This window comes from Salarias fasciatus, chromosome 10 (assembly GCF_902148845.1).
Source record: "Salarias fasciatus chromosome 10, fSalaFa1.1, whole genome shotgun sequence".
Taxonomy (NCBI): Eukaryota; Metazoa; Chordata; class Actinopteri; order Blenniiformes; family Blenniidae; genus Salarias; species Salarias fasciatus.
In genome coordinates, this window is record NC_043754.1 from 25,266,879 (window position 1) to 25,287,611 (window position 20,733).

At 49.6% G+C, this 20,733-nt stretch overlaps 1 protein-coding gene across 1 annotated transcript in view; it reads left to right on the top strand.

Moving 5' to 3' along the window:
- LOC115395873 (polypeptide N-acetylgalactosaminyltransferase 10-like) overlaps positions 1 to 20,733 on the top strand; it is a 46,707-nt gene that overhangs the window by 2,877 nt on the left and 23,097 nt on the right. Inside the window, exons 2-4 of the mRNA XM_030101542.1 lie at positions 9,031 to 9,133; positions 12,916 to 13,054; positions 16,098 to 16,264. Coding sequence (XP_029957402.1) covers positions 9,031 to 9,133; positions 12,916 to 13,054; positions 16,098 to 16,264 — 409 coding nt within the window. The remainder of the gene's footprint in view (positions 1 to 9,030; positions 9,134 to 12,915; positions 13,055 to 16,097; positions 16,265 to 20,733) is intronic.

The window sequence follows — 20,733 nt, forward strand, 5'->3', positions numbered from 1 at the left end:
AGCATTGTGATATTTTATGAGTGTTTATAACTACTTATAATGTGTTATACCGGGTGCTTCAAGTAAAGTGTTACCAATATGAGATTTTTTTTCCAAGTTTTTATGAACAGTATTCAACAAAAAATAGTTCTGTATGAAAGGCAGGTGTTTTTCTGGGAAGTTGGTCTGAATAATTGAGGTGGTCTGATGTTGAAGGTCTCAGGAAAAGCAGGGTATTCTCTGTAAACCTCAGTAAACATATTCTGATGGAGTTAGTTCTTCAGAGGATGCACTGAGATGCGTGCTGTAACACGGTTAGTTCAGCGTTTTGCATCTCCCAGTCTTCACTGGTGTGAACTTTAAAAGTGTCTCCGCCTGTCAGGTAAATGTCACGTCGCGGCTCGTCTGTGAGAAAGTGGAGAAACGGTGCCGTTTGTGTTGATTTAGCGTTTAATTACCTGGAACGGGGAGTGTGTGTGATGTGAGCCATCTGCTCGCCGAGTCTCCGGTTGGCGGAATGTGTTTGTAGAAAGGAAAGCAGCCGCAGCCGCAGCTCTCGTATGTATTACTTCAGCTAATAACAGAGAAGCGTGTTTACACTGAAGGGAAACAGAGCAAACATTCATCCTTTCCTCTTATTTTTGTTTTAATAGCAGCAGACAAATGAAACGCAAGACAAATAAGAGAAGAGGAAGGAACAATATGTGTCTGAGTTGTGTGTTTGAGTGCTCCCTGTGGGCCGCTATGGCTTCACTGAAGTAGATAAAAATCAATACTCTAATCCCATTCAGCCTTTTCCCACATAAGTCTTGTTAGAGACATTTGTAGCCGATATTTTCTTTTCCCCCTTGTTGCTTTCTGTCGGCTCCGCTTGTCGACAACACACTTCTGAAACCGTCACAGCCAGATCAGAGTCGATTAAATGCAGACAGGATGAGCGGCGGCCTGGTTCAACGCAGAGCGCCTCGCCGTGATGAAACGGAATGGAAATGAACAGCGTTCACTCGTATTGCTTTTCTGTTTTTAAAGATTCATTGACCAGGGAGGATGACGTCTTTGTTTTAGTTTGGTGGCGTTTGTTTTAGAATGCCTCCTCGTTGCTGTCAGTGAAGCCAAAGAACTCTGAAGTCTGCAAAATATCACAAACCAGATTCACATTTGGCAACTTTGTCTTGAATTTCTCTGCCCCTCTTTATTCAGGAGCTGACAGAAACAGCCTTCGTCAAGTGAAGACCGCATCATTTTTGAATTTTCGCCTCAGAAAAATTTCACGTTAACGTTTTGAAAACGATGTCCGTTTCCATGGAAACAGCAGAAAAGCTGAAAACAGTGTGGTCAACATGCCAGACCATTAGTAGATGCTGTTGGTTGTTTTTGGAACAACGCACAAGTTTCATTGATGTGTAAATCATCAACCATCCATCCATCTATTGACTGTTTCAGTAGAAATTGATGTTTCTTATTCAGCCACATCAGAAAAACCACCAGCTGGAATCTGCTTTCATCCAGAAACCTCACTGATCATTTTATGATTATTCAATTAATAGTTTTTTGTTATAAGAAGCATTTTCTGTCTTTTTTTTATCAGTCAGTTATAAAGAACATATTTCAATGAAGGATTTTACAGCCTGTCATTGAAATAATCTGTCAGATAAACGACTGAAGGAACTCAATGAGCTTGATTCAGCTGTTTCAGCCTTTCTTTCATCTCTGGAAAAACCTTTTGCAGACGATCCACCGGTTTATCTTCCTGGAGATGAGTTTCCTTTTCTTTCTAGACGATTTGATATTGAAAACAAACAAAAGCAAAGCTTTTTCTCTCTCAGAAGCGGAGCTGCCTCGGGGTAATGCTCGCTCTCAGGCGTGTGGTTTGAACGTCTTTCAGAGCGACGACGGCTCTTCCTGCTGAAGCGATCGATTTTCTCCTCTCTCCATCGAACATCGATGGCAGCGGTGCAGAGACGGAGCGGCCTGTCTCTGCGTAGCGGGCGGAGGCTGCTTCGGTGCACGGTTCAGAGGGATGCTGGGAGCCGGTGGAGGAGACGTCTGTCCTCTCGGTGTGTTGAAAGGAGAGACGGAGTTAAAGCTGGATTATCATGGGTTTCATGCGGGGTGTGCAGACCTGGATGCAGGTTAGACGGTGAGCTGGTATCGCTCCGTCATGTCGTCTGTATCGCTTCAGAGTCAAATCCAGCTTTTCTGGTGTGTTTTTGTTTCAGATGAGACGTTTGTCAATCAAGTTGAAAGTAGAATGTGGTGAAACTGAGCAGAGCTTCGTCTGGGCGCCTCCCGGCCACCGTACAGTCCCCCCCCCCCGCCCCCCCGCCTCTCATTTGAGCAGCTCCTGAGCGTTTGGCCTGCAGCCAGTCACAGCTGTGCCAGTTCACCGCCGAACCCCGGGTACAGTCTGAGCATTGTTCCTCTGATGGGGTGAGGACAGACATGTGTACCAAGCACCGCCAGGACACTCCAGGGAGTCGGTCAGGCCGACGTGAAGTTCAGAGAGATTAAAACAGAAGCGTGCATTTGAAGGAGTTGGCTTTCTGAACGCGCCCCGTGACGTTCTGGTGCTTTCAGCTTCATTTCGGTTGTTAAACCAGACGCTTCAGGACCTGTGGTGTGGCTGTACGGTCTCACCGTCCTTCAGCGTGTGAGCAGAGAGAGGCGGAGGACTCCTGGAGTCCCGGCCTCTCCGCGGTCCTCCGCCGGCTCTCTCCCTCCCAGCAGGCCTCGGGATAATGACTCCTTTTGGGAGATAATGGACTGGCAGTGGCCTCGCCGCGCTGCTCTTTGAGGGCTGTTTTGGAGTGCCTCGCTGCGGGGGCTTCTGCCTGGAGGTCCTCCGCCTCCAGCTCCAGGCTCTCAGATAAGACGCCTGGAGGGATTCGCCTGCGTGCCACAACAGGGCTGCTTAGCCTCCAGCCATTTCTTATTTTATTTTTCTGCGTGTGCGGCTTTACATCCCTGAAAGAGCCGGAACGCATCCCTCTCTCTCTTCTTGACTCCTGGCTTAAGAAAGATTACAACGATGCTCTGCTTTCGCTGAATATTTCAAAGGAGAATTATCTGCTGACACTGTAGCTGCAGGGCAGCAAAGTGGCACGACCGCCTCACGCTCAGCGGGATCCCGGTTCGAACCTGAGCGAGGGATAGGTCCTATGAAATGCATTTATCTCTGTTTCCTCCTCACAGTTGATGTTTAGAAGAGAGGCGGACATGGATGAAGGAAGGACCGGTCTCTTCCGGAGGCTCGTCCCTCTCTGCTGTGTGTGTCCCGTTAATGAGAGCCAAGCCGGGTCTGTGTGTGTTCAGCAGACCAGCCTCTGTTGACGGATGTGTGTTCGGCTGCATCCCGTGCTCTTCATGACTGATCGGCGCCGTCTGTGTCTTATTTGCTGCTGGTTGATCATTTGTTGCTTTGATTGCACGCTTTTTGCAGAGAAAGGTTTTATTTATCCCCTCTAGTGCGCGCGCGCGTGTGTGTGTGTGTGTGTGTGTGAGTGAAGTGAGTAAACACGGAGGAGGATGAGCAGGTGGTGCGGGGAGAAAGGAAAAGGCAGGTAATTGTGTCTTTGGGGTTGTGTGATCTGATGAAACGGGAGGAAAAGGGAGTGGAGCTTCCTCCTCTCCCTCTGCTCTCTGTCCAGACCAGACCAATCAAACCACGGAGCTATTGACCCAGCCCGGCCTGACTCATCCTCCTCGCGGGAAGAGCGGGCGGCGGCGCTGCTCTGCCGCTGATGCCGGCATGTCCTCGGCGCCAGACAAAGGCGCTCCAGCAGGGCTCATCACTCCCTTCTTGTTCGCTCCTGTTTGTGAAGAAGAGGCTGAAATGAGAACACGGCTTCAGGGGAGAGCGGCGGCTGGACGGCCGCGTCCAGACGTAATGTCACCTGCTTGCTGAGGGAGGCGGCGGCTGGTTCCTAGAATCACAGGTCTCACCTCGGAGGAGGCGATGCGGCGTTTTCCTGGAGGGAAAAGTTTTTCGGATCCCCTGAAGGAGGGAAGCCTCTGAGTGACACAGTGAGTCGGGTATGAAACATCCCGTCAAATGAAGGAGGAATTCTGGGTAGTTTTCAGAAATCCCAGCCTTCCTCCGCTTCAGTTTTTAATGACTGAATGTTTTGAGCAGGGACGGAGCGAAGGGAGTGGAGGGACTGAAACAGGCCGTTTTCATACGAGTACGAATGCAGTTGGAGCATTTTTGGAAAGTCGCGTTTTCAGTGACTCACAGCAGCGTCGGTGTGTAAACAGACCCACGAAGTACAACAAAATTCCCCCAAAGTCCTCTGGAGCCTGTCCTGAGGAACTGGATCGTGAATTTTTGGACAGGTTTTGGGTTTTGGTGAACTCTCATCCGCCGCAGACCTTTGCTTTCAAAACGTTGTTGATGGACGTGGTGAAAGTGGCGGCGGAGGAGAGCTCGGCGGCGGCGTGTGGATCCTCCTCCTCCCGTGGGCGCCACACTTCTGCCAGGCATTATTAATGCGGCTCCTCTTCCAGTCGACACGACTTTTCTGGAGTTTTCAGGGAAACTCCACAGAGAGCTGCCAGTGTTTTATGGACAGCGGCTGACGTGTGCCGACAGAAACACGGATTGTTTATTTTCTGCAGATATTTTCTTATTGCTGCAGTGAGTTATTGACAGCTGAGGGTTATTCACGGTTTGCAGATGAAGACTGAGGCTGAGGATGTCTTCACGGAAAATATCTTTTTCCAAAAGTTGCGTCTTTAACCTGAAGTCCGTCTGTCTTCGCCGGAGGGACGGGTGACATTTAGAGGCAGAGCGGCGACGGCCGGGACAGCAGGTGGAGACAAAGGCGGCCGGACTCCGTCGCTTCCTGACCTTCTTTAAGTTTAGAGAGTGCAGGTGAGGCGTGGCGAGTCCGCTGGCATTTCCCTCCGGTTCGGTCGTCACTTCTTCGAACGAGAAAAGAAAAGCTTTTTAGAGCGGCGGGAGGCGGCCGGAGCGGGGCGGCTGCTCCACTGAGGCTGACGTGGCATTTCCACTGCGGCGAGGGAAACGTTCCCAGTGCTGCTGCACAAAACGTGAAAAGGTTGAACAGAGCAGGAGACAATCAGAAGACGGAGGAGATATGATCACAGCGCCGGTCACTGCGTTTCGTGACGTTTGCTCTCATGTTGGTTCTTTTCTGAGGCAGGTTTGAATATCTTCATGTCTTTCAAAGCCTCCTGTAGTTTCATGGTTTTATGCTGGAAATCTGTAAATGTGGATGTAAAACGTGACGGTGTTCCCCCGGCTGGGGCTCCAGGCAGGGCTGCTCCGGGGTTTGAGTTGGCTTTAAAATCCTTCCAGGTCGAACTTCCAGGTGGAAGCAGGTGAAGAGCAACTTGGAGACAGTCTAGAGTCTGTTTAGATGATCACACACACACACACACACACACACACACACACACACGCACACGTCCATAAAAGCCCTTCAGAGTGGAATAATATTTACCTCCGCTCAGGGACAAACACTTTGCGAGCAGCAGACAGCAGATGACCTGATGAATAGACTCTTAAATGACGACATGAAAGTTAATTAGTGATTACTCATGCGGGTGAACGTGGCCCTCTTCAGCACCCTTCCTGAATGTTTGGCTTCATAAAGAGTGAGTTTCCTGCTGCCTTTGTCAATGATGCCATGGTGAAATAAACCCCTGTTTGTGTTGGTCTGAGGCCGTTAAAAGCAGTCACAGCGGGAGGAGAAACACCGGACAGGAAATGGATGGATGTTTGTTTTTTCGTGTCACAATGAGGCGCCGTCGCTGTTTGAACCCGACATTCAGGCTGAATGTGATTTTCAGATGTGGACGGTAAGGTGTGGGACGACACTCTGATATAATTAAAGGTTGTTTTGTGAAATGACTGAAATGTGAAGTCCGGTCGTGTTTCGTTTTCTGCCGTTTCCACGGGGTCTTAGCGTTTTTGAGAAGTTCCATGGTCAATGCGTCGTCATGGAAACGGTGGTTTTTGGGCCTGAAGAGCTGCACCAGGGCTCGGCACGGTGTTTCTTCACGGTGGAGAAACGGACGACGTCGGGTGTGTTTTCGACCTGCTGGAGATGAAACGCGTTTCGTGGTTGTGAGACTGAGCTCACTGTAAAGTCAGGCTGAGGTGAACGGAAGTGAAGCAGACTGACGCGAACGCGCCTCTACGGAGGGGGGCGGGGGGGGGGGGGGCAGTAGGGTGGAGGGGGTGGAGGCTCCACTGACGGCTGGGTTAATGCGGTGTCCACTTCCATTTCCTGCATATTAGCGCTGAGTGATTAGGACAGCTTTTCTGGGAGTTCAATTCCCATGGCTGTTTGTTCTCCGCTCGGTCCTCTACATCTGCTCCTGGAGTGCACGTGAGCATGCACGTGAGCGTGGCAGCCAGAGAAGGGGGGGGGTAAACCTCACTTTCCTTTGTTTGTTCTCACGTCTTCCCCCCGATCTCAATCTGCTTCCCCACACACACGCACGTACGTGCGCGATAAACGTAAGCTCCTGAGCGGCGTTGCACCGCATCGCTCACCGGGCGCCGGCCGGCAGAAGTTCTGCGTCTCCTTGTCTGCTGTTCAAGGTCTTGTTGGAGCAGGAGCCCCGCTGGAATCTCTCGCCGATGTGAGCTGAAAGGTTAATCAAGAGGAGGATGAGCAGAAAGCTCATCAGGACTGAGAGTCACCGAGATAACCACTTCCTGTCAGAGCTCAGCGTCTCACAGTTCTGGAAACAAAAAGAGGAAGTAGCACCAAAAAATCGATTCATGTGTTCCGATTTTTCTAGCTGCAGTGTCAGTTTCTCTTCACCATTATTTAACCTCACTTCTTTGTTTTCTGCCTTATTTGAGTGTTTTTCGAGGTTTGAAACCAATATTTATGTTTTTGTAAATGAAAGATTTTTGTAACTGAACTGAAAATGGACTGGAGCAGCCGCCGGCGTCTGAGGTTTGACAGACAGCAGCTGAGGCAGGAAGTCTTCCTCTCCTGAACACACTTCCTGTGGAGCAGAAGGAGAATCAAGCCGCTGAGTGTGTGCAGCAGGCTGGGCTGAGCCGGACCAGGACCGACTCCCACGTCGACAGGCCTGTACACAAACTGTCCTCTTCGCCCGTTTACACGGCAACGGGGACCGAGCGTTTTCTAAAAGTTCCACCTCGGGAGATGTTTTCATCAGAAAATGCGGTAGCTGAAAGGCGACACGTTCAGGCTGCTGCTGCTTGTTCATCCACAGTGTCAGGTGGCTGTCAGCCACAGAGGTGTTAAATTCCAGAGCGATCATGTTTGACTTTGATGTTTAATGCATCCAGAGTACAGAAGTCAGTCTCACACACGTGCAGAAGCAGCCCTCCTTCCTCTGGCCTCAGTCCTGCTCCTGGCCGTCGGCCAGCCGCTGCACAAGCGTCTTGTTTTCTTCTCAGAGCGTTACGCTGACAGCTGGAGGTTTACACAGACACACGAAAAAAAGCTTTTCTGTTTGTACAATATGAGGAAAATTACACTGCTCTAACACACACACACACACACACACACCCTCATCACCATAAACTGCTATTCGCTGCCCTGCATTAAAATGCAAAAGCAGCCATTTATGAGATTCTCTGCGCTTTAGCGGCGCCTTGCAGTGACTCCAGATATGATAGGATCACAGCACAATGCTAAATTAATTAGCTCCATGGGAGGATGCAATTAGCCCAACGCTGCGAATACAAACGACACGTCTGGCTGCGCGCAACTATTAACCAGGCTGTTAGCCGACGCCACGGCACAGTCAAACAAACCACTGCGGCGAGCAGCGGGGAGCGTGCTCGTGCTCGTGCATGCATGTGTGTGTGTGTGTGTGTGTGTGTGTGTGTGTGCTCGCATTAGCACACACACCAGCTGTTTGCCGCCTCTCTGTTTTGCTTCTGTTGTGCTCGACATTGACAGAGAGAGCAGAGCCAGTCGGCCAAGGAGGCGAACGCTCCAGAAAACAACAATAAATCACGGCGCCGCCGTTCCTCGCTGGATCCCAGACATGACCGTCTTACTCCGAAATTATATATCTGCATGTTAGCCAAATGCCATTACGTGTACGTAAATGAGAGCAACAAGTCTGTAATTGCCTGGAAGACCATCGTGTTCTCTCCCAGCCCAAACACTCATCGCTCATCTTTCACATCCATGTGTTTTAGATTTGGGTTCAGGAGCAGCGATGCCGCTGACCAGCTGTGATAAGAAATCCTCATAAGTCTCATCTCATCCACTCAGGATCAATAAATATGGCCGTCTGACTTCTGCTTTATGCGACAGAGGTTCTGCGAGCCTCTTAAAACAGTCCACCTCCATCGCCGTGGAAACGGAGGAAGCCCGACTTTTTGAGGACGCTCTGACTCCGGAAATGGAAAAACAGTGAATTTTCATTTGAAGCGTTGTCATGGAAACGGGTCACACCCGGGTACAGGGTTCATCGTGTCTCAGACCACTAGGTGTCACTGTGTGACCACAGAAAGCTGCTACCGCGCCACGGTCGGACCGCCGTCACGCCGGATTGGCTGACGGCCTCCAGGCAGCGTTCAGCAGCGGCTTCAGTTCGGCGGACAGATGGGTTCTGTTTGGAACAACCTGTTTTAAGCTCCGCCTCCTGGACAAAGCGAAGCCGCTTCTCCGTCAGCACGCCGCCACGGACCTGCTGAAGACAAACCTTTTTAGCCTGTTCAGCTCTGATGAGGACAGTTTGCTTTTCTCGGCAAATTTATTTTAGTCTGTTCTACTTCAGGTACTTGTGGAAGTCTGCTGGCGACCTGCAGCACTGTGGCACCTTCCGCGGTCAAAAACCCGGCTCATGTTTGATGGACTGACTTCCTGAACTGTTTATGGCTTCGTTGTTAGAACGTCTGAAGGTTTCAGAGTCACGACTCAAACTGGGACCTGAGGTTACATGTTTGATCTGGAAATAAAGTGAGATTTAGAAACTGAGTCGAGCTGCAGAGTCATGGATCCATGTCCTCACTGCGTCTCTCTCTCGAGGTGTCTCTGTCTCACGGTGTCTCATGGTCTCACGGCGTCTCTGTCTCTTGTCCTGCAGGGCCTGAATCAGATGCGTAAAGTCAGTCAGGTGGGACTGGACGGCGTCCGCAGGACAGACTGGCACGACTACGAGGGGATGAGGAGGGATGCAGCACGCCTGGGTGAGTCCACACACACACACACACACACACACACACACACACACACACACACAGACACACACACACACACGCACACTGCTGTAAATCAATGCTGAGTATTGTTCAGAGTTCATAATTAAACCCGGTTAATCTTCCACAATAGGCGGTGATTCTGAGACGCTGCTCCGTCCTTTTGAGACAAATGCCGGAGCTTTAATTGGCTCTTGTTTGGTGTCAGGAGAAGTGAGGGGGATTTGTGGGACGACAAAGTGTTTCTGAGCTCGCACAGCGGTTATTGTTGGTAAATCGGAGGTTCTGAGGTTTTGGTGAGGGAGGCAGAGCGAGGCGTTAACGGTTTGGAGGTGAAGGGAAACTATTTTCAGCTGCGGCACTCTGGGAGAAAACGCACTCTTCGCTTTCTCCTGGGACAGGAAGGGGCGCCTCGCCGCCGAGGCGGCGCCGCTGCTCCTGTTTGAATACGGTACAGAGTTAACTCAAAGTTTCAAACTGTCGGCAGAAAAACGTTCAGTAGAAAGTTCACAATCGACAGACGCCCATCCGGCTTCCATACCGCGTTTTCCTGTTCAAGGTCAAGGCTCAAGGTCATCATAGCCAGATGTGGGTGAGGGCGGGGACGCCTGGTCAGGCGCAGTCGCTGATTTAAGAGCAGCGGGAACGACGCCGCGCAGAGCCGAGCCGAGACATGACAGATGCTGCCATGAAGGCTAGCTAGCTAGCTAGCATTAGCCTGAGAGCCATGCAGGACGGCCGACACCTGCAGGTTCAGGGGAGGACGGGCGCCGACGTGGAGATCCTTTAACATTAACGGGAACAACGGGTCTATAAAGCATGTTCCTTTAAAATATCAAGAGGAGGAGAAGGATATGGAGAGCAGCTATGCTACGCTACGCTACGCTACACACTGCGCAGTGGTAAACTGGAGGTGACGAAGTCTGAAGGTGTTTCACGGCAACGCTTCGCCGCCACGTGTCGTTGGTGAACGGACTTTAAATTATTTTTAACGGCATTTGATAAGCACCTGTATCAGGACGAGTGGCTAAAGGTCAGCACTCGTATTTATTCTTTAAAAAAGTGGCACTGGTGCACAAGGAGATAAAAGAGTGTTTTTGTTGAAATTACAGTTATTTTCCATCGTAACTGAAAAGTTTAATGATCTGTGTAAACACAAACTTCAAAGTGTCAACTTGAAGGTTATTACGGCACAGTTTTACCAGTCCGTCCGTGGAGAAGATGAAATTACTCTGAATTAAAATGTGCTTGACGGCCCTGCTTTGAAGGGATTGATAACGTATACATAAAGCATGAGACCATTAGAGCGACCCGAAAACATCAGCGAGGAGGGAAAACACGCCTCAGTCAGAATGATTATTTCAAGTGGATTTTTAAAATACATTCGAGCTTTCAGATTTGCCTGAGGAAGTCTGGAATTCCTAATTTCAGCAGTTTAAATAGTGGGTTTGTTATTCAGTCAAAAGTGCAACGTTAAATAGAAGAGTTTATCTCTGAAATGAGCCATTAAAGTGCAGAGTTATTTTCCACAGTTATTACCTTCAGGAATATAGACAGATCATTCCTGCCTAATGGGACACGGCAGCTCGCTTTAATTTGACGCTCTCCTGCGACTATAGAGCCTTCATTCGTGTGTGTGTGTGTGTGTGTGTGTGTGTGTGTGTGTGTGTGTGTGGAGTGCATTGATGAGTGGCTAATGGAACATGCAACACAGTGTAATTTGATGCACTCCTGAAATACACCCCGGCTCCGGCATGTCGTGTGTGTGTGTGTGTGTGTGCTAAAGGGTTGTTACAACCTGATTAGTTACACACTCTCTGCTACGTGTCGCACATCTGAACCGAGTCCTGGATGAATCTCGTATCGATCGCCTGTTAATGTGAAGTGTCTCACGGTGAAGAGCCGAACCGCCGCTTGAATAATTCAGCTGAAATCTGGAAATCTGCAAACGTGTAGATTTTACACCCCGTTTACACACTCCGCCTCCTGCAGAGAGTTATGACATTCAGCTCCGTTCACCTCACGGTGAAGAGACGCGTGGAGGAGAGAGGCTGCTGAAAAAACCCGGATCATCCTTCTCATCATTTGTTTAGTGTCTGAAACGTATTTATATCAGTTTTAGTTCCCGGAGTAATTTGTCAACTTGTTGCTGTGAGAGATTTTGCCCCTTTTGAAAAGATAAATTAAAGTTTGAGAACACCTTCGTATCTGGGGCTGTCATGGACATTATGCTGGATTGCCGTTCACACACACACACACACACACACACACACACACACACACACACACACACATGAAACTAAACATTTTCACAAGTTATAGTGAAAACCTCACACAATCATACGCACACTACTGAACTGTTGTTCTCTCATATATACTACTGAGATTTCGGTGTAACAGGAAGTTGTTTCAGTGTAACAGGAAGTTGTTTTGGCCTAACAGGAAGTTGTTTCAGTGTAACAGGAAGTTGTTTTGGCCTAACAGGAAGTTGTTTCATTGTAAAAGGAAATTGTTTTGCTGTAACAGGAAGTTGTTTCAGTGTAACAGGGGAATAGTTTTGGTGTAACAGGAAGACGTCTCAGAAGAGGAAGTCTTGTCCATTGTTCTTGTTTGGTGCATTGTGGGAACGCTAATGGTGGACGATCACTGGAGGGAACGCCGTGGAGAGCGTACAGTGACAGTGCTGTAATCAGTCTTCCTCTCATCCCCTTTGGCTTTACGCCTGTTTAGGTGGAAACCACAGAAACCCTGAAATCGCTGTAGTTAGCTTTTGTAATGAGAACAGCTGTTTCCTTCGTGCGTGGTGTGCATGTGGAGCAGCAGCGTTTCAGCTCGGGCTGGACGGTATGGCAAAAATTTCATATCACGTTTTTTTTTTAAATTCATACCGGTTTCACGGTATTTTTTTTCATGCAAGAGTGTTGTTACTCACATTTTCTTCTAATAAGAAAATAATTACTGCAGTTGACTGGCTTCAAATCGCCCATTTGACTGTCGTAAGGACTGTATCATGTTTTATTTCATGTCCAGATTGCGTGATTGGATCGTTATCTCGACCCACCGCTTGCTTTTTTCCTCATAGTCAGTCCCTTTAGCGAACGCGTCCTGAATGGCCGTCTGACTGCTGCTGCAGGCTGAGCTGTGGATGTGGAGGCTGTGGATCTTAGTTCATGACATTCCTGATTCTCTAAAACGTGTTTTCGGCTAAGGTGGTGAAGCTAATTGCTAGCGTTAGCACCGCCGGCTACCACTTTGCAAAAGATAGTTGTTTGATCCACGTCTGACCTTTTAAAGCCGAAAAACTTCTTTACCGCCGCGCACGTTCCGGACGCTGTTTGGGCTGTTCACCAGTACTGCGGTATATGATAACTAAAATAAAGACAGGTATTTGTTACAAACCGGTATACTGCACAGGCCTAGTTTCAGACAAGCCGTGTTTTACCCCGTTTCCATGGAGACGGAATCAGGGCATTTTCAAAAAGTTGAGCTTTCAGTGTCTCTGAGCTCTGCTGTGGTTTAAAAGGACTTCATAAATGCCTCAAACCTTTTCAGTTTTCACTTGATGGTCGATCAGAGCGAGACGCTGCGTCCGTCTCTCTGCCAGGAAGCCGCACGGCTTCGTCAGAACCGAACCTGGAGGAGCTGAAGGCAGCTCCAGCTGCAGTCTTCACACTGCAGGGACCAACCCAGCTGGTTCTGGACGAGGACGGCCGGCGTCGGACGCTCCGCCTGTGAGCACTGGCGTTTACTCTTGTCTTGTGCTGCGTCGACAGGAAACGGGGAGCAGGGGAAGCCTTTCCCTCTGACGGAGAGCGACCGGGTGGACCAGGCCTACAGGGAGAACGGCTTCAACATCTACGTCAGCGACCGGATCTCCCTGAACCGCTCGCTGCCCGACATCCGCCATGAAAAGTGAGTCCTGAGCGTCTGTCTGTGCACACCGAGGTCCAGGGTCGACGTTTCAGGTGAAAGCGCACTTCGGGTACACGGAAACTTGTGTTTTTTATAGTGCTGTCAGTTTTATTCGCATTGATAGCAATTTAATCACATTGATCGCAATTAATTGTGATTAATTCATGGAGAACTGTCAACAATTAACTTTTTGAAAGTTGAGATTAATTGCAATGAAGAATCTAATCCTCATAAATCAGTCCCAATGTCAGGAAAAAACACTATTATCCTCTAGTTCTTTTCTTTGACCCAATTGGCAGACCTCAATGGATTAATCGCGATTAAAATTGACAGCACTAGTTTTTTAACAACGAGATGATTCTGCAGAGCCTCTGCTGTATGAGTTGTTTATTGACGGACCGGCCGCCCCGCCCGGTGAGCAGGGCTGTAATTCGGGTTTTCAGGTAAAGTGTTGTGTGTTTAAAAGGCTTCTTCGTGAGCAGAATGCTTCCATCTTGGGCGGGGTCAGCGGGTCACCGCTGCGCAGTGTTTGTGTGGGATTACCCAGGGTGCCGTGCTGCATCAGAATAGAGAAAGCGGCCGAACTTCCCGACACGAACCTGTCCAAACTTCGCCTGTACCGCGCCGCCCCTTCAGTCTCCCAGTGAAACTGTGGAATGCCTTTAATCACAGCTTTTCTGGCGCTTTACGAGAACCTTCCTCCGACCCCTGACCCTGCCTTGGTTCTCATGCAGGAGGCGGCTTTGAAACTCTCCGGTCTGCTCGACTCCCCAGCAGGACGGCGCGGCTTTTATCTGTTTACAGAAGCAGCTCTTCCTTGACCTGACGTCTTTTGCATGACTCGTGGATAATGACGGCTGCCGGATGAAAGCGCCGTCTCCCGACATTCAGCGCCGCAGAGACGTCTCTCAGCGGCGCTCGCCTTGGCGGACACTCACGGGGGAAACGGAGGCACTGCCGTGTTAAATCTGGTCGTTTTTAACAAACCGATGCAGGTTGTAGTTCCGTCCACGTCTCAGGACAGACTCTTTTAGTCCACATTGACTTCATGCTGTATATAAATTAAACATGGCCAAACAAAGGTCTGTCAGTGAGGTTATGAATTCTATTAAGATAAAATCAGACGCTGGAGAAAAAGCACATATCTCTTCTGTCCTTTTATTCCGACTTGAAAAAAAATGTGTTTTATAACTTTCCAGTAATTTACAGGCGACACTCTGAACATATCTAAAGCAGGCAGTGAGCCACGGCAGCAGAATTCATCCATTCACTCCTTCATCCATTTATCTGTTTACAGCTTTAGTGTAAAATTTAGTGACTTTAAATCAAGATTTATATTTAACCACAAACATCCAGCCAGGAGAAGGATTCAGCATTCGATGCCCGTTTGCACCTCAACCTTTTGACCTGAGAACGGCTCCCAATCCGTCTCCATGGAAACGGGGGAAACAGAACTTCTGGGAACGGCTGGTACTGTGCATGAGCAGCCGGAGCGGCGTCCCGGGGAAAAGTCTCTGGCAGCAGAGGAACCAGGTTCCTGCTTTAATGTCGCTCTAATAGAATTAATCGGCTGTTTTAAATGAAGAGATATTGGTTGGGCTGACGTTTTCTCACCGGCTGCCGCCGCTCATCATCCTCCTGTGACCAATCAGACGGACGGGCCCGCTCGCCGCCGGCGTGCCTCGGAGGCGGCCGCCCTCCACCCCGCGGCCGACCCCTTCCATCTCTGCACGCTGAACAGATTTAATTGAAGCGCACGCCTCGGCTGCCCCGGGGGATCGGACCGGGTCGGTGTGTCGATCGCCGCCCGCCCGCCGCTCCACCCCGGAGTTCAGATCTGAATGAAAAACACGGCGGTTCGTGTTCAGCACAGACATTGACCGACTGACACGCCGTCCATCATCAGCGTGGAAACAACGGCGCCCCCCCGGCGCTCCACGTCTCAGCAGGGGTCCCGCCGGCCGCTCTGCACACGGCGGCGGCGGCGGCTGTAACCTGTCGCCCCGGCAGATGTGAGCAGCTGCTGACTGCCGGATGTGCGGAGCGTTACGTTACGCCGCCTCCCACCGCCTAATCCGTTTATTCCAGGTGAATCACCGTATCACCTCATCACTCTCCCATGTGTTCTGTTTACATGCCGATTTCTAACTCACTCATCAAAACAAGCTGCGCCGTTTCAGAGAAGCTACAGTTTCTCCCGTATCCGTGGAGACGGATTTGAAGCGCTTCTAAAGCGTCAGCTTTTCAGCGAAGAATTCAAACTCAAGTCATACAAACGCAAAGTAAAAGAAAGTTCTTCAAAGTAAAACAAAACGTGTTGTGAAATGATACAAAGTAATCTGAGCTCACTGCAGACGGCGAGCGAACCACTGCTCCACTGTGTCGTGAAATCTGACTCCCAGACTGAGGCTGCGATGACTAAACTATGTGTGTGCGTGTGTGTGTGTGTGGTTAGCATTAGACGAGCTGCTCAGTGTGTAAACCAGCCGTGGAGGAGGCCGGAGCACCTGGAGACAGCAGGACCCGCCAAACATCCGGCAAAACATCCCAGCGTCTCCCAGACGGGAGTCGAACCGGAGTCTTCTCACTTGAGACTCAGACTGGACGTTTTCTTGTTTTGGGTGTTCGTTTACGTGACGGCGGACAGTGGAGCTTTTTGTAGATGCTTCATGCTTCCATGTTTCTGAAAACGCCACAGATTCATCACAGAAACAACCAGCAGCATCGTAAACTACGCCGCTTTCAGCGCTCCTGCTGTTGGTTGTAAACAAACATTATCTTCTAAACTCCTCTGAAGCAGTGATGCAGAAATGATGCGTTTTCACTTGAAACGTGGTCGTCTAAACGGAGCCATCGCCAGGGGGACACGACCGGAGGAGACAGTGACGATGGGAGATGTGAAATGGGAAGAACGGTGGTTTTCAGGAGGTTACACCGGGATAGCTCCATCCAAACATCCGTGTGTGTGTGTGTGTGTGTGTGTGTGTGTGTGTGTGTGTGTGTGTGTGTGTGTGTGTGTGTGTGTGTGTGTGTGTGTGTGCAGCTGTAAGCAGAGGCTGTACGCAGAGAAGCTGCCCAACACCAGCATCATCATCCCGTTCCATAACGAGGGCTGGTCGTCTCTGCTGAGGACCGTCCACAGCGTGCTCAACCGCTCTCCTCCACAGCTCATCGCAGAGGTCATCCTGGTGGACGACTTCAGCGACAAGGGTACGGACCACACACACACACACACACACACACACACACACACACACACACACACACACACACACACACACACACACAGTGAAGTTGTGAAGTCAGACCAACAGGTTAGCGGTTCACCCAGCGTGAGGATCAAGCTGCTGTACAAACAGGGCGATGGAGGATTACAGTCTGCAGACAGCAGATTCTGCAGCACCGAGCTGCTAAATGCTTACGCTAGCAGAGCTCACGCAGTGTTGACATGCTGCTCGGCGGGGTTTTGCAGCACGGCGTAGCGCGGCGTAGCGCTTGTCTCTGTCAGCTCACGGCTCTGAACCTGCTTTCCTGACCGGCTCTTTCCAGTTTGCATGTTCCTCTTGTACCTGAGTGTGTTTCTGCACCCGAGCCCGGAGCCGGAGGACTGGCTCTGTGCTGTTCTGTGCAGGAGTGGGATGGACGGGACGTTGGTAGTCACTAATGCCTGACTGATACACCGTATGGGGGGAGTACCGACCAGCACACTGAGGCCTGAAGGCTGCAGCTCATCAGCCTCCCTCTCACATGACAGCATGGGAGTACTTCAGCTGCTGTATTGTAATAAAAGAGCTTCAAATTCATGACATGACCTCAATCTGTAGTCAAATATAGTGCTTTATTTTGGGGAGATTTACTGTTGAAGAGTGTGAGTCACCTCAGCAGATCAGATGAATCATGTTCTTAAAAATAAAGGATTGAATCAGCTCTCCAGCGCCAGACTGAGGAGGAGCAGCAGGAGACACACCAGCCTTCTTCACGTGTTCAGCGAGTCTGAGCAAACAGAGCTGCTGCCGTGCGTGCGTGTGCGTGTGTGTGGTGCGCGCGCGTGCGTGCGTGTGTGTGTGTGTGTGTGTGCCGTCACGGGGCCCCTTCAGAAGCGTTTAACTTCTTGTTAATTAGTGCTTTCTGCCGCAGTCGGCCGTTGAAGGATGTGTTTACGTCTCGTCGCCGCGGTAATGAGATGTTCCGCCTCGCTCGGATTCGTTCGGAGGTTCTCACCTATCAAAGCTTGCCGAGTCAAACTCCTTCACCCCGCCGCCGCCGCCGCCGCCGCCGTGTGCAGCGGGGAACAAAACAAACCAAGGAACACCGGTACAAATTCAGCCAGAGCCACTTGACTTTTGAAAAATGTGTCACGTGCATGTTGAGCAGACTTTTTCAAAAAGTGGATTTTAATAACAGATTGAAGCCTCCGAGCCGATCAAGCAGCGCATCGGTGACTGCAGTCATGCCATGTTGTGCTGTAACACACCAACAAGCCAAACTGTGGCCGTGGATTTTCTCCTCCGAGTCATCAGTTAAAATAGAAAACTTTAGTTGCGTCTGTTTACATGACGACGATGCTGGGAGCTCCTGGAGAGGCAACTTCCTGAAGATTCTCTTTTAAAATGGGAAAACTTTTCTGAAAGGCTTCTACTGCACATGCTCAGTGGAGACAATAACAAGTGTTTTCGTCCAGAAGGTCATGACTCTCAGTCCAGATTCTCCTGGTCCTGATCCGGGCCCATCCATCCATCCATCATCCATCCATCCATCCATCATCCATCCATCATCTATTCATCCACAAATAAAGACAAAAAGACATTTATTTTTAAAACCCCTCGACAGCCACTGAGTGGGGGTGGGGGGCGGGGGGGGGGGGGGGGGGGGGGGGGGTGGTAAAGATCAAGCGTTCACGGCCATGGATGGCCTGGCTGCAGATCTGTAGCTGTGCGTTAACGAAGTGTCTCGCTCAGTGACGGCAGGGAAAAGAATTCAGCATGCTGTACATTACACGCTACACGCTACATGCTGCATGCTGGTGTTTCACAGACAGACGCTTCGCCCTGCGCCGTGCGTGCTGCAGACTGTCCGGCTGTTGGAGGTGGTTCGCAGCAACGCGTGACCTTCTCGTATCGTTGGCTTATGCAGCATGAATTAGGCTTAGCAGCGATTAATAAGTACTGCTGTCGGTACTCGGTGTCAGCAAGTCATGATGAGATCCAGTTTGTTTCGAAAGACAACAAGCATAAACTGCCACAGAGCAAAGTGAAAACTAGAAACCACGATCGCAAACTGAAAGCCGGCGCTGGTGAATAAAGACCGTGAGACGCGGCGTGTTTCTCTTTGTTGAACGTGGAAATGAGAGGCTGTGATTGCTCCTGAGCAGCTTGGGATTTAATCCCCGTTCACGAAACAGAATCAGTCTGCATGAGTCATTAACGGCCCGACGCAGCCTGACACACACACACACACACACACACACACACACACACACACACACACACACACACACACACACACACACACACCCTCCAGAACCCTTCATCAGGCTGCAGCAGCTGCTGGTATCGGTTCAACGATTACCTGTGAGGTAAACTCATTGAGATGCTGCTGTTATAATTCTAGGGATAACCTGGATCCCCGAGGTCCTGCAGGCTCCTTCACTTCATGTGGAATCATCCGGACGCTCCGGCTGCTTTATTTCACCGAACCGGATTTGACGCTCAGTTGAATTTTGCTTTTATTGAACTGTAATTGATTGTGTTACGATTTAGAATTCTATTTTCATCTTAATCAAATATCAGTCCAGCATTTAAATTGATCTGATTTTATGTTTTTAATCGCAGTTTTGATATTTTTACTTTCCTTCATTGATTTTAATGTCAGAATTTTGATTTTTTTTTTCAGTTTGTTATATTTCAGTGAAATTGAACAGAATTCATTTAGAATTTAAAGTTTTCTTCTGTTATTTATATTTGAATTAATTTCACATTCTATGTAAATGTTGATTTTCACCGCTCAGCTTTTGTCATGTGAAGTGGAGACCCGCTAAACAGAAACAGAATGCATCACTACGACTCACTTTTTAATCTTGTTTTAACTACTTATTTATTTTTTTATTGCTTTTCATGATTGTAGGTGTGAATTCTTCATCTTCATGTCTTCATCATGTTCTGTTGTTCTAACTCTCATCCACCATGTATTCATTTTAGGAATATTAATCCTCAGTGATCTCCCAGTGGGAGTAAAGGAAGCCTTTGTGTGGATTGTCGGACCGTTTGAGCGTCATAGTTTCACTGTTTCCAAGCTGAACCAAAAGCCCCTGAACGCCACTAACACCCTGAACAGGATCTAATTCTGTCTAAAATGAAACAGCAGACAGAAGACGGTGTGTCAGGTCGTAGAGACGCGGCGGTTCCCACCCAAACCGGATCTGCCGTCGTCGGTAATGCGTCTGATGTTGCGGATCTGCTGACGCTCGGCCGCCCGCGGCGCCACAGACGGCCGGAGAGTCAAGTCAGACCCGCGAGAGGCTCTCGGGGGTTGTGTACCAACTTCAGGCCTGGCCTCCGTCTGTTCCGCAGCAAGTGGCAGATGACAAATGTGATTGTTCAGGTGCTGCTGCTGATGCCGAGGTCGTATCATAGCAACAAGGCATCCAGAGGCATGTTGGGAAATGGGAGTGTGAGCGCCTCCATTCATCAAACCATCCATCTATTCACACCTGGCCGGGAAATCAGCCACTTTCCACCCGGGGTGTGTGTGTGTGTGTGTGTGTGTGTGTGTGTGTGTGTGTGTGTGTGTGTGTGTGTGTATTGTTTATAGCTCTCTGGTCTCTGGCTCATTTGCATGTTGGCAGCTGAGATCTCATCTGCTGACATCTGGTTGTGATTAGGTTCCTTTGAGGAAGATGCTCTATGTATCAGGAGTGTCAAACATGAGGTCCGTGGGCCCAAAATCGGCCGTCAAGAGGCTCCAATCCGGCCATACCTGCAACAAATGGCAAAAAGTCACTCTAGTGTGTGTGTGTGTGTGTGTGTGTGTGTGTGTGTGTGTGTGTGTGTGTGTGTTAACAAATTTCTTCAGAAGAGCAGACAAAACACAACACTGAGGCCTGAGCTGAGATCTCATGATGATAGCTAGCTCGCTAGCATTAGCCTCAAAGCCGTGCCGTGCTGGTTTTCTGGACATTTCACTGTATTTTATACCAAAAGTTTTTTGTCAAATTGGTTTAATGTTGAGTTTTCAGTAGTTTTCAGCGGTAAATGTTCGGTTTGGTGAAAACATCAACATTTTCATTGTTTTGGTTTCAGAAAAGTTTCACGTTCAGATGGCACTGTTGTCCCTCTGCTCGGTCACTTCCTGTAGTTTCTGATCTTTTTTTGAACCTCGGCTCTGACCAGGACTCCAATATAGACTAATCTTCAGTCTGGCTTCCCAGTCAGATTTATTCTAATGTGATTATTTTGTCACTCTCTGCCACACAGATTAAAGCCATAGAGAGTTTCCCGCAGCGCTCCCTCTGCTCGGCGAAGACGGTCACGCCGAGTAAACGCTGCAGTACGTCTGCTGCAGTTTAGTGTTTGCGGCTGAGCGTGAGCGATGAACGCTGCCGGCGGAGCTCGAGTCGTTTCACAGATCCGTGGCCATGCGGCGCCCCGGAAGTGTCTGCAGCTCGTCACCTGCAGGAAGGA